The following is a 13,364-nucleotide window of genomic DNA, read 5'->3' on the forward strand; positions in this document are numbered from 1 at the left end:
AGGAGTGCACAATTCATTAACCTGCTTTGTAGGTGTCGCCTGAACATCGATGAAATTCTGAAAACAATCTCAGGATACCAAACCCTCTTTCTATTCACATAATGTAGATTGTACTAGCCACATTTTTCATTTCTTATGGGAGGCTACTTTCATTACCAAGGCTCAGTGCAATTATGGTCTCACATCAATCATTGCTCTCCAGATAATGGTCTCTTCTGCTCGTCCAGCTTTCTCAGGAAGTGTTGGCTGCATTGATGTGTATAAAGTCTATATCAGGTGCATTAAGGGGAAGGTAGCTAGAACATCTTCTGCAATCTGCTTCTGTACAAGGGCAGAAATTGCTATACACATCAGAAAACAGCTGCAGAAGCAAAATTTTGTTCATACAAGAGACCAAACATGCTATTTATATTGTTTATTTACAGACAAATGTATCACGCTGTTATTGGGGGGGGGGGTTGTGGAGAGGATGATCAGTTGACCATTAGGGGACAGACTACTAGTGCAATGATCAAGATAGAGCAATACACTGCAGATAAGAAACAGCATAAAAATCTCAGCTATAAAACATCTCTTCACCAAATTGACATTGAATTTTATTTACCACCACCAAATGTAAATCTTGAAACATGAAAAAATACATGCATTTTCCTATAAAAGAAACATGCATCAGTGGAACTGTTGCTAAAGGACTATAAAAACCATGATTTAAAAAAAATTGCACAGTGCATCTTGGAAGGCATATGCTTTGACAGTGACCTCAACATGATATGTCGGTTTCACAGTTGGTTATTGATATTTTCAAATCTGTGGAGAAAAAAAAAAAGATCACTATTGCACACTAGAGTAAGTCTGCTATTTTGAAAACACCTCTAATGTAGAAAGTAGCAGCCAGCACATGGTTTTGGGGGACATGGGAGAAAGTAAGCCTGGGTTTCTGCTCCAGTAATCTAGTTAGGCCAAGGGCTGGATTTCTGTAAATATACTGAATTCAGTGGCAGTCCTGGCTATGCCATGATTGGCTATTGGCACCATTTTAATGTCATCAAGATCCACGGCACGGCCCTGGACAACGTGGACCATTTCCCATATCTCGGGAGCCTCTTAACAAAAACAGACAGTGATGAGGAGATTCAACATTGCCTCCAGTCGTCTGAGGAAAAGAGTGTTCGAAGACGAGGCCCTCAAATTTACCAACACGCTCATGGTCTCTACAGGGCTGTAGTAATACCCGCCCTCCTGTATGGCTCAGGGACATGGACCATGTACAGTAGACACCAAATCGCTGGAGAAATATCACCAACGATTCCTCCGCAAGATCCTACAAATTCCCTGGCAGAACAGATGCACTAACATTAGCGTCCTCGACCAAGTGAACATCCCCAGCATTGAAGCAGTGACTACACTTGATCAGCTCCGCTGGGCGGGCCATGTCGTCCGCATGCCAGACACGAGACTCCCGAAATAAGCGCTCTACTCAGAGCTCCTTTATGGCAAACGAGTCAAAGGTGGGCAGAGGAAATGTTACAAGGACACCCTCAAAGCCTCCCTGGTAAAGTGCAGCATCCCCACTGACTCCTGGGAGTCCCTAGCCGAAGACCGCCCTGGGTGGAGGAAGCGGATCCAGGAGGATGCCAAGCGGCTCGAGACTCATCGGCGAGTGAATGCGGAAGACAAGCGCAGGCTGCGGAAGGAACGTGCGGCAAACCTGTCCCACCCTCTTACCCTCAACGACTGTCTGTCCCAGCTGTGGCAGGGACTGTGGCTCTCGCATTGGAATGTTCAGCCACCTAAGGACTCATTAAGAGTGGAAGCAAGTCTCTCTCGATTCCGAGGGACTGCCTATGATGATGAGTATCAAAATACATTTTCTTAATACCAAGCAATGGACTCCCTCTGAAAATAACTCAACCAAGATCAGAGAGCCTGGAAGAGCCAGAATATTTAAACCTGGATTTTCCAGTTGGGCAAACAATTACCAGTACAGTCACGGAGCCATCCCATCATTGCAAGTCCTTATCACATAAAAATCATACAACATGGAAACAGACAGGTTGGCCCATCAGTCCATTTTGGTGGCTTATCCTCAACGTGAGCTGCTGTCCCAATCCCATGTGCCTGTTCTGTTATTCTCGACCTTTGAATCATTGGAAATGGTCTGATCCTATCTACTCTTGCTCATCCTTTCATAATTTCAAACATTTCTGTCTAATCACCTCTCAATTTCCTCTGTTCTAACAAAAACATCCCCACTCCCCCCCCGCCAAAGTGTTTTTTAAATCCATTTCTTCATAGCAGACAGCATCCTGGTGAATCCATTGCCATATCATCCTTCCTATAATGTGGAGCCCAGACTGCACAGAATGCTCCAACTGTGGTCTTACTACGGTCTTGTATAACATCGTGGGCCGCCCCGACCTGTGTGAGAACACCACCGCAGGTCAGGGTTATAAATAGAGCTGGAGCACCAGGCCCTGGATCATTGTGGGCCGCCCCGACCTGTGTGAGAACACCGCTGCAGGTCAGGGTTATAAATAGAGCTGGAGCACCAGGCCCTGGATCATTGTGACGGAGGTGCGGCGAATGAGAGTACGGGGCCCAGAAGAGCCGAGGGCCCAGGGACAGCACGGACCTGCCCACACTGCGATATGTGTGCGCACTAGGTCCATGCAGCACAGCAGGTCTCCAGTCGTTCTGGTTAATCCTTGCCACTGGATAAAGGCCTAGCTCTGTCAAGCCCGTGTGGTGGCTGAAGTGCAATAGTCACCACACATTAAAAAAATTTCATGCACAGGCATCTTCCAACCCCTCAACTGGGGTTCAGGACTGGAACATTGGGTCCTTCATTGAAACATCTGTGAACTCTCGTGGAAGCAAGTCATCCTCGTTCAAGGAACCGCCTATGATAACTTCACCATAACCTCTCCATTTTTATATTTTATAACTCTCGCCATAAAATCCAGTATTCCATTATCTTATGGGGGTATCCATTGAGGAGTTGCTTTTAATGTCGTGAACATGAACCCCTAATTCCACTGCTCTCCCACTTTAGCCCTAATTATTGTCTTGGTTTTAAAAAATAAAAGTATCACCTCACCTTAGTGGCATTGAATTCCATCGACCACTTTTTCACCCATTCCACCGTCTTATCAATATCCCCTTGTAGCTTTCTTTGGTCCTCAATTATGCACTACATTTATTTTAGTATTGTCTGCAAATTTGGACACGACTCCCTCTAGCCTGATATCCAAAACAGATCATTGTAGGACATTGCTACCCACATCCAATCACTGAGAAACTGCCTTTAACGCCAACTCTCTTTTCTCGCTTCTAACCAAATTTAAAATCCAATGTTGTACTCCATTATCCCTTAATCTTGTGTTCTACCTTTCCAGATGTTCAAGCTGCTTCAAAAGTTGCTTCTGATCCCACTTGCATTTATATAGCGTCTTTAATATATTAAAAAATTCCCAAGACATTTCAGGGAGGCACATGAAAAAAAATGGATGCCAAATGGAAAAATGAGTGACTGATAACTTGATCAAAGAGGCGGGTTGTTTTAAGGAGTCTTGCAGGAGAGGGAGGTGGGGGAAGACAAAGGAGTTTGGGACAGGTATTCTTGAGTTTGGTACCTAGATGGCTGAACATGTAACCAGCAAAAGATAATGTAAGGGGGGAGTGAGAAGACTACAATGCTGTAGAGCTGGAGGAGGTTTGGGAGGGAGGGAAGAGCAAGGCCATAATCACAGGAGGATAATTTTAATTTTGAAGCATTGAGGGGAACTAGAAGCCAAATCCAGATCAGTGAAGTCAGAGGTGATGGGGGAGCAGGACCAGATATGGAATAGGTTATGGACAGCAGAGATTTGGATGAGCTAAAGTTTACGGAGAATGGAGGTTGGGCGGGCAGCCAAAAAAAGCATTGGAATAAATGGAGTTGTGAGGTGGCAAATGGATGTCAAAATGCACTTTGCCACTCCTAGGATTCTACATGTTAAAAATCTCCCATTGACACTGATTCAATATATTTACTCTTTGGTTTTATAAGATTCAAACCAAAATAATATCTAGTAATCAAAACTCAGGTTTTCAGTAACGTCAGATGCATTTGTGTGTGAAATCAACTATGAACTATAAAAATCTTATGGTACTGGAGATGTTGGATATTTGCTGGTTTTGTCTTTAAGTTGAAAAAGAACACGGAAAAGTGATTTTTTAAAATAAATAAACTGACTACAAAAGTGAGGAAAAAAAACTCCAGGCAGAGCTAAAATAGGGGAAGAGAAATCCAATAAAAAAATCATCCTGGAGATAAACTGGTTGAGCAGAAAAGAAAACTACATGTTTTTTCATAGTTTGCTGGGGAGAGGGGGCATGGCTGGGGAAGGAGAGAGAAAACAACCCAATCACCCTATAAATAACCAAATATCACCCAGCAGAATGTAAACCTTCGTGTGCACATTTACCACAAGTATGTTTAATCAGATCAAGAAAATGAATGGACTGTAATGACAAGTTAGTAAGTGGGAAAGATAAAGAAACAATTTTAAAAATGGCATATTAGGTAAAGTGCCCTGCAACTGTGATCAACACCAGAGCAGTTTCCAGTAGGAAATTCAGATGTAGCAGGCAGATTTGTGGAGGGAAGGATAGAGTATGCAAAAAAAAAGTCAGAAGAGGTTGACACCAGAAATAATTTTAACCCCCGTCCACGACATTCTTCTATTATCCCTCTTTGTGCAGGCAGAGATTCAAGTAGGGGTACAGTTTCAGAAGTGTTAGCAACCCTCTGGGTACCTCAGACTGTTTAAAATTAGGGAGCATCAGAGTCAAGCTGGATACGGTCCTTACCTAGACATTTGCACACAAAATTTACTTAGTGGTTATTGCAAGATCCAATGGGCCATCGGCAGATGCTCCCAACCTTTGAAGACCATCTTTCAGTTGTTTTCGTAGGTTTTCATAATCTGGTTCCTCATCATACTGTAGTAACACTACTTGTTGCAGGTATTTCTTCAGTTCATCTACAAGTTAACAATATTGAACTTTCAAATAAATAACAAGGTGGAGGGAATACAACACTGCATAAAAGTATTTTATTTCTTCAAAAACACACATTTCACACTTAAATTACTCCTTTTTAAGCGTCAAAATAGTTTGATCACATTTAGACCATACAGCAACTTTTTAAAAAAAGTATTAAAACACATTGCTACCAATCTACACTGAACTGGACTTCCTACACACCGACACAGGTATGAGTGGATATTGTAGCAGAAAGAGAGCTTGGTGCTTAAATTACTTTGTTTTATGAAATGGAGGAATAAAATCTTGGCAGTGGTGCAAGTTTGGAAGTCGTCAAAGTATTGAACTTCAAAGAACAGATGTAAAGTAACATATTAGAGGCAAAGTCGTAGAGCAAAAGGAAAAAAACTTACAAAAGAATTCGGGAGAATTGGAACAACATAATCAGAGAGTAGCAGACAAGACACTCAGATTTGTTGTGGCTGATGAAATATGTAAGTGAGCAGAGCAATTGCAGATGAGTTTTAACACAAGTGTAAATAACTGCACATTGGAAGGAAGAAAGAAAAAAATCAGCAACACAACTACTCTATAAATGGCATTGAAATAGCCACAGATGAAGTTGAAAAGAGATCCAGGAGTGTTAGGAGACTTGATGCTCAACATTCCAATCAATAGAAAGCAGTAATCAAAACCAATATAATGATGAACTTCATCGACAAAACAGTAAAACATAAGTTAGAAGAAATCATGATCAAATTGTACACTGTTCGAGTCAGACCAAATCTTGAGAACTGTCTCCAGTTCTGGTCACCAAGATATACGGGAGACATTCAAGCATAGGAGGCAGTGTAAAGAAGAGCCACATGACTGATTCCTAGTTATAGTGATAGACTGGATAGACTTTCAGCCTTGATTTGGAGACTCCCGAGATATGATCTTATGGAGATAGGCAAGATAGTGAATAGTATGGAAAATTACCTTAAAATTAAATTGCCGTTCCCAGTTTGAACCTGTGACCCTTGCTTTACTTTCATAAATTTAGGATCAATACCAGGAAGTCTTTTTCACACAGATAATCAATACATGGAACAGATACCTGGATAGAACAGGAGGTGAAAACCCTAGAATCATGAATGAACCAATTGGATGCCGCAAAGAAGTGAATTTAAAGTCATTCAGGGTGGACGAACCAAAATGGGCCAAATGGCCTTCGTTGTCTGTAATTATTTTATGATTGTGTGGGCAGGGAGGAAAATGCCCATATGGGACGGCAGCAGAAAGCTCAGAAGATACTTTTGATACTACCGTAAATCTGTATCCATCATCAGTCTGAATGGAAAGATGATGTTGCAGCATCTACACAACTTATAAACAGTATAATACTGCGCCGAACCATCCTTTCTAATGCAGACTGGCTTGAGCCACAAATTCACCTAAGAAGTGATGAAGGTGTCTTTCACCGAGTGCACTTTATTCAAACCTTGATACAAAATAGGACAATCAATAATGAAGTGACATTTATTGTAGTTAGTGGAAATATTAATAGCAGCTCTAGTAAAATGCTACTTATTTTGGTTACAGGGTGCCTTTAGTTAATTATAGTTCCAGCAGAGAGATGTAAAATGCTCAGGCTGCAATTATTGTTCTTTTGAATTAAGAATGATATAACAGTTATTTTCCTGGGGTGGGGCAACTGTATTTTAGACCTGGATCTTATTTGTTGACTTCCTGAATCAATCTTAGAATGTTAGAATAGGTTTAAGCTGGGGTGAGATGCAATCTACCCTCCCTAAGCAGAGCATTCATTGCTATCAGGCAATTTGTAGTTAATATTTTGTTTAAAAAGAACTATTTTATTATTTATTTAAGTATAAAGCCCCACTTATCAATTTCCTAATTGTGTTTGAAAAACAAATCAAATGCAAGATCTCCTTATGCACTCAGGATTCAAGCTCCTATTCACTAACCCTCTTTTGAAACAGGGAATCTGCAATATAATGTCAGAGAGGCAAATATATTTGCTTTTCCATTTTATTAAGATCCAGATCTCAGCTGTGCTACTGCGGGTGGGGTTAACAAAGCAAACAAACAGCAGCAGTGAAGAGAGTGCTTTATTAAAATGAAATAATTCTCTATATATGGCCTTCTTAATGGTTAGTACTACATTGAAGATAAAATCTTTAACTGAGCAGTCATAGAAACATAGAAAATAGGTGCAGGAGCAGGCCATTCAGCCCTTCTAGCCTGCACCGCCATTCAATGAGTTCATGGCTGAACATGAAACTTCAGTGCCCCCTTCCTGCTTTCACGCCATACCCCTTGATCCCCCGAGTAGTAAGGACTTCATCTAACTCCCTTTTGAATATATTTAGTGAATTGGCCTCAACTACTTTCTGTGGTAGAGAATTCCACAGGTTCACCACTCTCTGGGTGAAGAAGTTTCTCCTTATCTCGGTCCTAAATGGCTTACCCCTTATCCTTAGACTGTGACCCCTGGTTCTGGACTTCCCCAACATTGGGAACATTCTTCCTGCATCCAACCTGTCCAAACCCGTCAGAATTTTAAACGTTTCTATGAGGTCCCCTCTCACTCTTCTGAATACAAGCCCAGTTGATCCAGTCTTTCTTGATAGGTCAGTCCTACCATCCCGGGAATCAGTCTGGTGAATCTTCGCTGCACTCCTTCAATAGCAAGTATGTCCTTCCTCAAGTTAGGAGACCAAAACTGTACACAATACTCCAGGTGTGGCCTCACCAAGGCCCTGTACAACTGTAGCAACACCTCCCTGCCCCTGTACTCAAATCCCCTCGCTATGAAGGCCAACATGCCATTTGCTTTCTTAACCGCCTGCTGTACCTGCATGCCAACCTTCAATGACTGATGTACCATGACACCCAGGTCTCGTTGCACCTTCCCTTTTCCTAATCTGTCACCATTCAGATAATAGTCTGTCTCTCTGTTTTTACCACCAAAGTGGATAACCTCACATTTATCCACATTATACTTCATCTGCCACGCATTTGCCCACTCACCTAACCTATCCAAGTCACTCTGCAGCCTCATAGCATCCTCCTCGCAGCTCACACTGCCACCCAACTTAGTGTCATCCGCAAATTTGGAGATACTACATTTAATCCCCTCGTCTAAATCATTAATTTAAAATGTAAACAGCTGGGGCCCCAGCACAGAACCCTGCGGTACCCCACTAGTCACTGCCTGCCATTCCGAAAAGTACCCATTTACTCCTACTCTTTGCATCCTGTCTGACAACCAGTTCTCAATCCACGTCAGCACACTACCCCCAATCCCATGTGCTTTAACTTTGCACATTAATCTCCTGTGTGGGACCTTGTCGAAAGCCTTCTGAAAGTCCAAATATACCACATCAACTGGTACTCCTTTGTCCACTTTATTGGAAACATCCTCAAAAAATTCCAGAAGATTTGTCAAGCATGATCTCCCTTTCACAAATCCATGCTGACTTGGACCTATCATGTCACCATTTTCCAAATGCGCTGCTATGACATCCTTAATAATTGATTCCATCATTTTACCCACTACTGAGGTCAGGCCGATTCCCTGCTTTCTCTCTCCCTCCTTTTTTAAAAAGTGGGGTTACATTGGCTACCCTCCACTCGATAGGAACTGATCCAGAGTCAATGGAATGTTGGAAAATGACTGTCAATGCATCCGCTATTTCCAAGGCCACCTCCTTAAGTACTCTGGGATGCAGTCCATCAGGCCCTGGGGATTTATCGGCCTTCAATCCCATCAATTTCCCCAACACAATTTCCCGACTAATAAAGATTTCCCTCAGTTCCTCCTCCTTACTAGACCCTCTGACCACTTTTATATCCGGAAGGTTGTTTGTGTCCTCCTTAGTGAATACTGAACCAAAGTACTTGTTCAATTGGTCTCCCATTTCTTTGTTCCCCGTTATGACTTCCCCTGATTCTGACTGCAGGGGACCTACATTTGTCTTTACTAACCTTTTTCTCTTTACATACCTATAGAAACTTTTGCAATCCGCCTTAATGTTCCCTGCAAGCTTCTTCTCGTACTCCATTTTCCCTGCCCTAATCAAACCCTTTGTCCTCCTCTGCTGAGTTCTAAATTTCTCCCAGTCCCCAGGTTCGCTGCTATTTCTGGCCAATTTGTATGCCATTTCCTTGGCTTTAATACTATCCCTGATTTCCCTAGATAGCCACGGTTGAGCCACCTTCCCTTTTTTATTTTTATGTCATGGTCAAGATTCTTTCCATATCCAATTCAATGAGATTTAATTTTAAATTCCAATAAATATTCAAGGACATGGCTATTGTGGGGACATCTTTTGATCTGACCTACACAAGTTACTGCATTCCAAAAGGTAATTCATTGTGTGAAGCACTTTGAGATGTTTCTTTTTATCATGGGACAAAGTCAATTCAGCTTTTTAAATGGTTAAAATATATTGAGACACATAGTAGTGTTTCATACTACTGTTGTATGAAGTATGAACTAGCCTATGTGGATAAAAGGCTTCCTTGATAGCTGAGTTTATTCAGTGAATAATTGAGCAGAATATGAAAGAGAAACAGAGCTTTTCATAGACTTCTCCCACTGTTGTACTTTATTCAATCACAAGATGATGTAAAAGGGTAGCTCACATAGATTTGCCCTCCATGTGTTTTCACTGACAATTTATGTGCCTCTTGCAGCTTCTACAGCAATATGGCAAAGACTGGGAGAATGCCATCTGCAGGATTGTGCCTGTGAACAAGTCACAGCTCATTGGTAATATACCATGTTACTGCATCAGCTTCACTAGGTCGTTTTAAAAAAAATGTAACTGGATCATTTTACTCAATGAGGAAATGTACATGGACAAATAAAACTTGCACTAGCTTTTCCTCCAATTGCACCATAATCCGCACAGCCAACATGCGTATATGCAAGGTGTCCAAATAACAAAGTCAAGTGATAAATTTCAGACCTAAAAATTGACAGGCTTTTGCAACATTTTATTTAAACATTACTGAATATCATTAGTAATTTTCATGCCTTCAATTTTATTTAGCCCTAGTTTTAAAAATAGTGACCAGGGTTTTCTGCTTGGCCTCAATTTTCACCCCATTAATTTTAGTGAGCAGGAAAATGGCAGGTTGATGAGCATACAAGCAGAAAACACTGGCCAGTAACTTGCATTGAACATTCCTACCCCATGAAGACTCTCCTTTAAGAAAAGATGACAACTCATGACATCAGGTGGTTTCATTTGCTTGGATCAGACAACAGACTGAACTAAATAATAAACTAGACTCAAAAATTCCTTACTTAAAACTTATCTTACCTGGGAATTTTCTTTTCCCAAAGCAATACTTGAGGAGACCTGGTAGGTCAGCCTTGTATCTAGTGCAAAACATATAGAAAACTAGTAAGTCAGTTTAAAAATGACTGTTTAGAAAAAAAATGATATCCATATTATGAATTTTCATGTCTGCAAGAACCTCAGGTTTACCACACTTCAAATGTCACACATATTTCCATCACATGTATAGAGAGGCAAAGATCATTTGCAGTATGGAGGGAAAAAAACTCTCCAAGAATCTAGAATATCAAAGACACAGCATCTGCCGGCTTTTAACTAACCTTCCCACAATACCAGGGTTCTGATCGACAGCCTGAACTACAATTAACTTTGAAAAAACTCAATATTTATCAGTTGTGCTTTGTAGCCTTAAAGGGTTGCATTCCTACACTTAAACAGCAAAGTAATAGATTGTTCGATATGGTATAATGTCCCTGTCCTCCTCAAACTGCACTTCCTCTGACTTACTGTGAGCATCACAAGAGATTTGTTGGTTTTGACAAAATAAATAAGTTACATTAAAATGCAGTCTCACAACCAGGAACCCTTTAAAGTACAATCTAGCAAATTGTATGTTTGTAGTCATCTGTAGCCCCAACTGATACCCTTTAATTAAAAATGTAACTAGGGCGGGATGGGGGCATCTTCCTTTATGTAAAGAATACTTCTTGTTCATCATTTATATAGTCTAGATAGAGAGACATGCACACAAATCAATGTCCTAGATTACCCTGCCAGCTCTTTTCCTTGCAGGTCCTCTATTATCTTTATCTGCTGCTAAATCTCGTTGTATTCCTGAGCATTCTTGCCCATTGCTATTTCTCCTGTCGTGTCACAAACTTTGACCATCCTTTGCTGCTCACTCAGGATGTGTGTGTGCCCCAGAGGTTTGTTATTGTTTGCTGCCCACCCTGCTTCTGCCCTACACACCTCCTCTCTCTGCAGCTTCGACTCCTCAGAAAAGCCACAAGTCATGTGCTAGTAGTTACACATTGTTGTTAACATCATTTCCTTTACTCTATCCAGATTACCTTGTTTGGATTTGGTTTTAAGGAGTTAGCTAAAATGTTGGCCTGGAGTTTGCGGCCTGTGGCGAAGAAAAGGCATTTGTCGCTGGCCCCGAAGATAGGTGCCCACAGAGATCTCTGTGGCGAGAAGTTTGTCTTTTTCAACATTCAAGTGATTTCAGTGCTCTGTAGTGGGAATTCTCCAGTTCGATGCTACTGTGACGTCAACCAGCTGTCTAAGCAGCCAATCACATTGCAGAATTTTCAGACAGGGAACCAGTAAATGAGAACTGCTTTTATGTGGACGGTTTATAGAGAGCAAAACAAAGATTGGGGGTCTCCCATGGGGATAAGATAGAACCTGAAATACCATGAACCAACTTTTAAGAAATAAAATATTTTTAAGCTTCTTAAAAATTGTAATTTTTATAATGGAGAAATCTGACACTCCACAAAGTTAAAATTAGTTTTTCATAACATTTGTTTAGAAGTCAATACACTGTTAAAACCTCAGTTATACATAATCCAACAAGGCTTAACATTCAACGGGGTATTTAACAACGATATTACCATGGAAAAGCCCAACTTTTCATCAGTTTCACTTACTGCTGGCTATGGGGTGGGGAACCACAGTGCAGCCAGTGTCGGAGCAGTGAATGACACAACTTCAGGATTACTGTGTTTGGATGTGCTACATCCTGAGGTTGCGGTCAGTTTCAAAGGATAATAACGGCGAACGCGGTTAGTTCACCATTATTACCCACTGCAAATACCGGCCCAATAAATCTATTAAATTATCAAATGACTAAACATGAATTAAATCAAAAGCATTTTGATTTAGATGGCAACGACCAATAAGGAGCAAGCTTCTACTATCAAAATCATGTTTTTTTTTGCCCACTAAAGCGAACAATCCTGAAATAGCAAGTAGCAGAAGCTGACCAAATTGCTTGAATAACTGTGTGAACTTGGTTTGAGTCATCATGATTTATCAGTTACTGGAAAATATACCCATGTAAGTAATATTATTGAACACAGAAGAAAATCATTTAAAAAAAAAATAAACAAACAATTATTTATCACTCAGATGTCTGGATAGTGTTGTAAATCCCTTGAAAATATTTTCTTGCAGAGGTCTATTAGTGCATGAGGAGCCCGAGGCTCAGCTTGGAGGACTTGCCTCAAGCTTCAATTAATGAGCTGGGCTTTGTTGACCATTGATACCACAGCTCCTACAGATTGTTAGCAATCCAAATCAATAGTGAGAAACCCGTCCCTAACCTTTACTGCAGAATGCCTTTATGGCTGCATTTCTTTGTAATCTAATGCACAGAACATTTTGGCTGTGGGTGAGCACATCATAGCAGGATTAATTTTTTTTTTTTAAATTGAAATGATTGACAGAAGAACTGACCAGAGCTTACTCTTTGTAAGTCTTTCCACCATTCACCTCCCTAATCAGCAATAGAGGATCACTGCCAGTTAGGAAAACCAATTTTAAGAGCAGTGACTGAAATTCTCCCACCATCCCAGATAAAAACATCAAAAATGTTAAAACATTTGAACTTTATTGCAGCTAACGAACGAGAAAACTATGGGGTCAAGTTTCGGCCGCCGCTAGAATGGCGCACATCGGAGAGGCCCGCCTAATGTATAGAACAAAAATTGCGCCGTATACTTACCTCGCAATTCTCAGATCGCTGTAGGCCCAATTCCACCTCGGTGCTGCACAGCAGGAGCTGCTGGGGGCGGTGCTACAGCCCTGCGCCGAAAACAGTGCCGGCAGCTGCGCGCGTGCGCAGTAGCTGCCGGCGTCCCGTCTCCGGGATGACGAACCTATCCCAGGCCGAAGGGACGTCGCCCCTATCCCCAGCCGAGTGGCCTGCACATCTTACCTCGGCGGCGGGGCCTGCCCGCCCGGCCTCTCGCTGGGGGCGGGCCCGGCCCGAAGAACTCCTGGCAGCCGGCGTCGTCATTG

At 41.6% G+C, this 13,364-nt stretch overlaps 1 protein-coding gene across 3 annotated transcripts in view; it reads right to left on the reverse strand.

The window, feature by feature from the left end:
• Positions 1–400: 400 nt before the first annotated feature.
• vrk3 (VRK serine/threonine kinase 3) overlaps positions 401–13,364 on the reverse strand; it is a 62,487-nt gene continuing 49,523 nt past the window's right edge. For all 3 annotated transcript variants that reach the window (XM_070897967.1, XM_070897968.1, XM_070897966.1), the window contains 3 exons: positions 10,362–10,420; positions 4,852–5,024; positions 401–807 (listed from right to left, as the gene is read on the reverse strand). In XM_070897967.1, coding sequence (XP_070754068.1) covers positions 4,873–5,024; positions 10,362–10,420 — 211 coding nt within the window. In that variant the 3' untranslated portion in view covers positions 401–807; positions 4,852–4,872. The remainder of the gene's footprint in view (positions 808–4,851; positions 5,025–10,361; positions 10,421–13,364) is intronic.

The sequence above is a fragment of the Pristiophorus japonicus genome, chromosome 13 (genome assembly GCF_044704955.1).
Source record: "Pristiophorus japonicus isolate sPriJap1 chromosome 13, sPriJap1.hap1, whole genome shotgun sequence".
In the NCBI taxonomy this organism is placed as follows: domain Eukaryota; kingdom Metazoa; phylum Chordata; class Chondrichthyes; family Pristiophoridae; genus Pristiophorus; species Pristiophorus japonicus.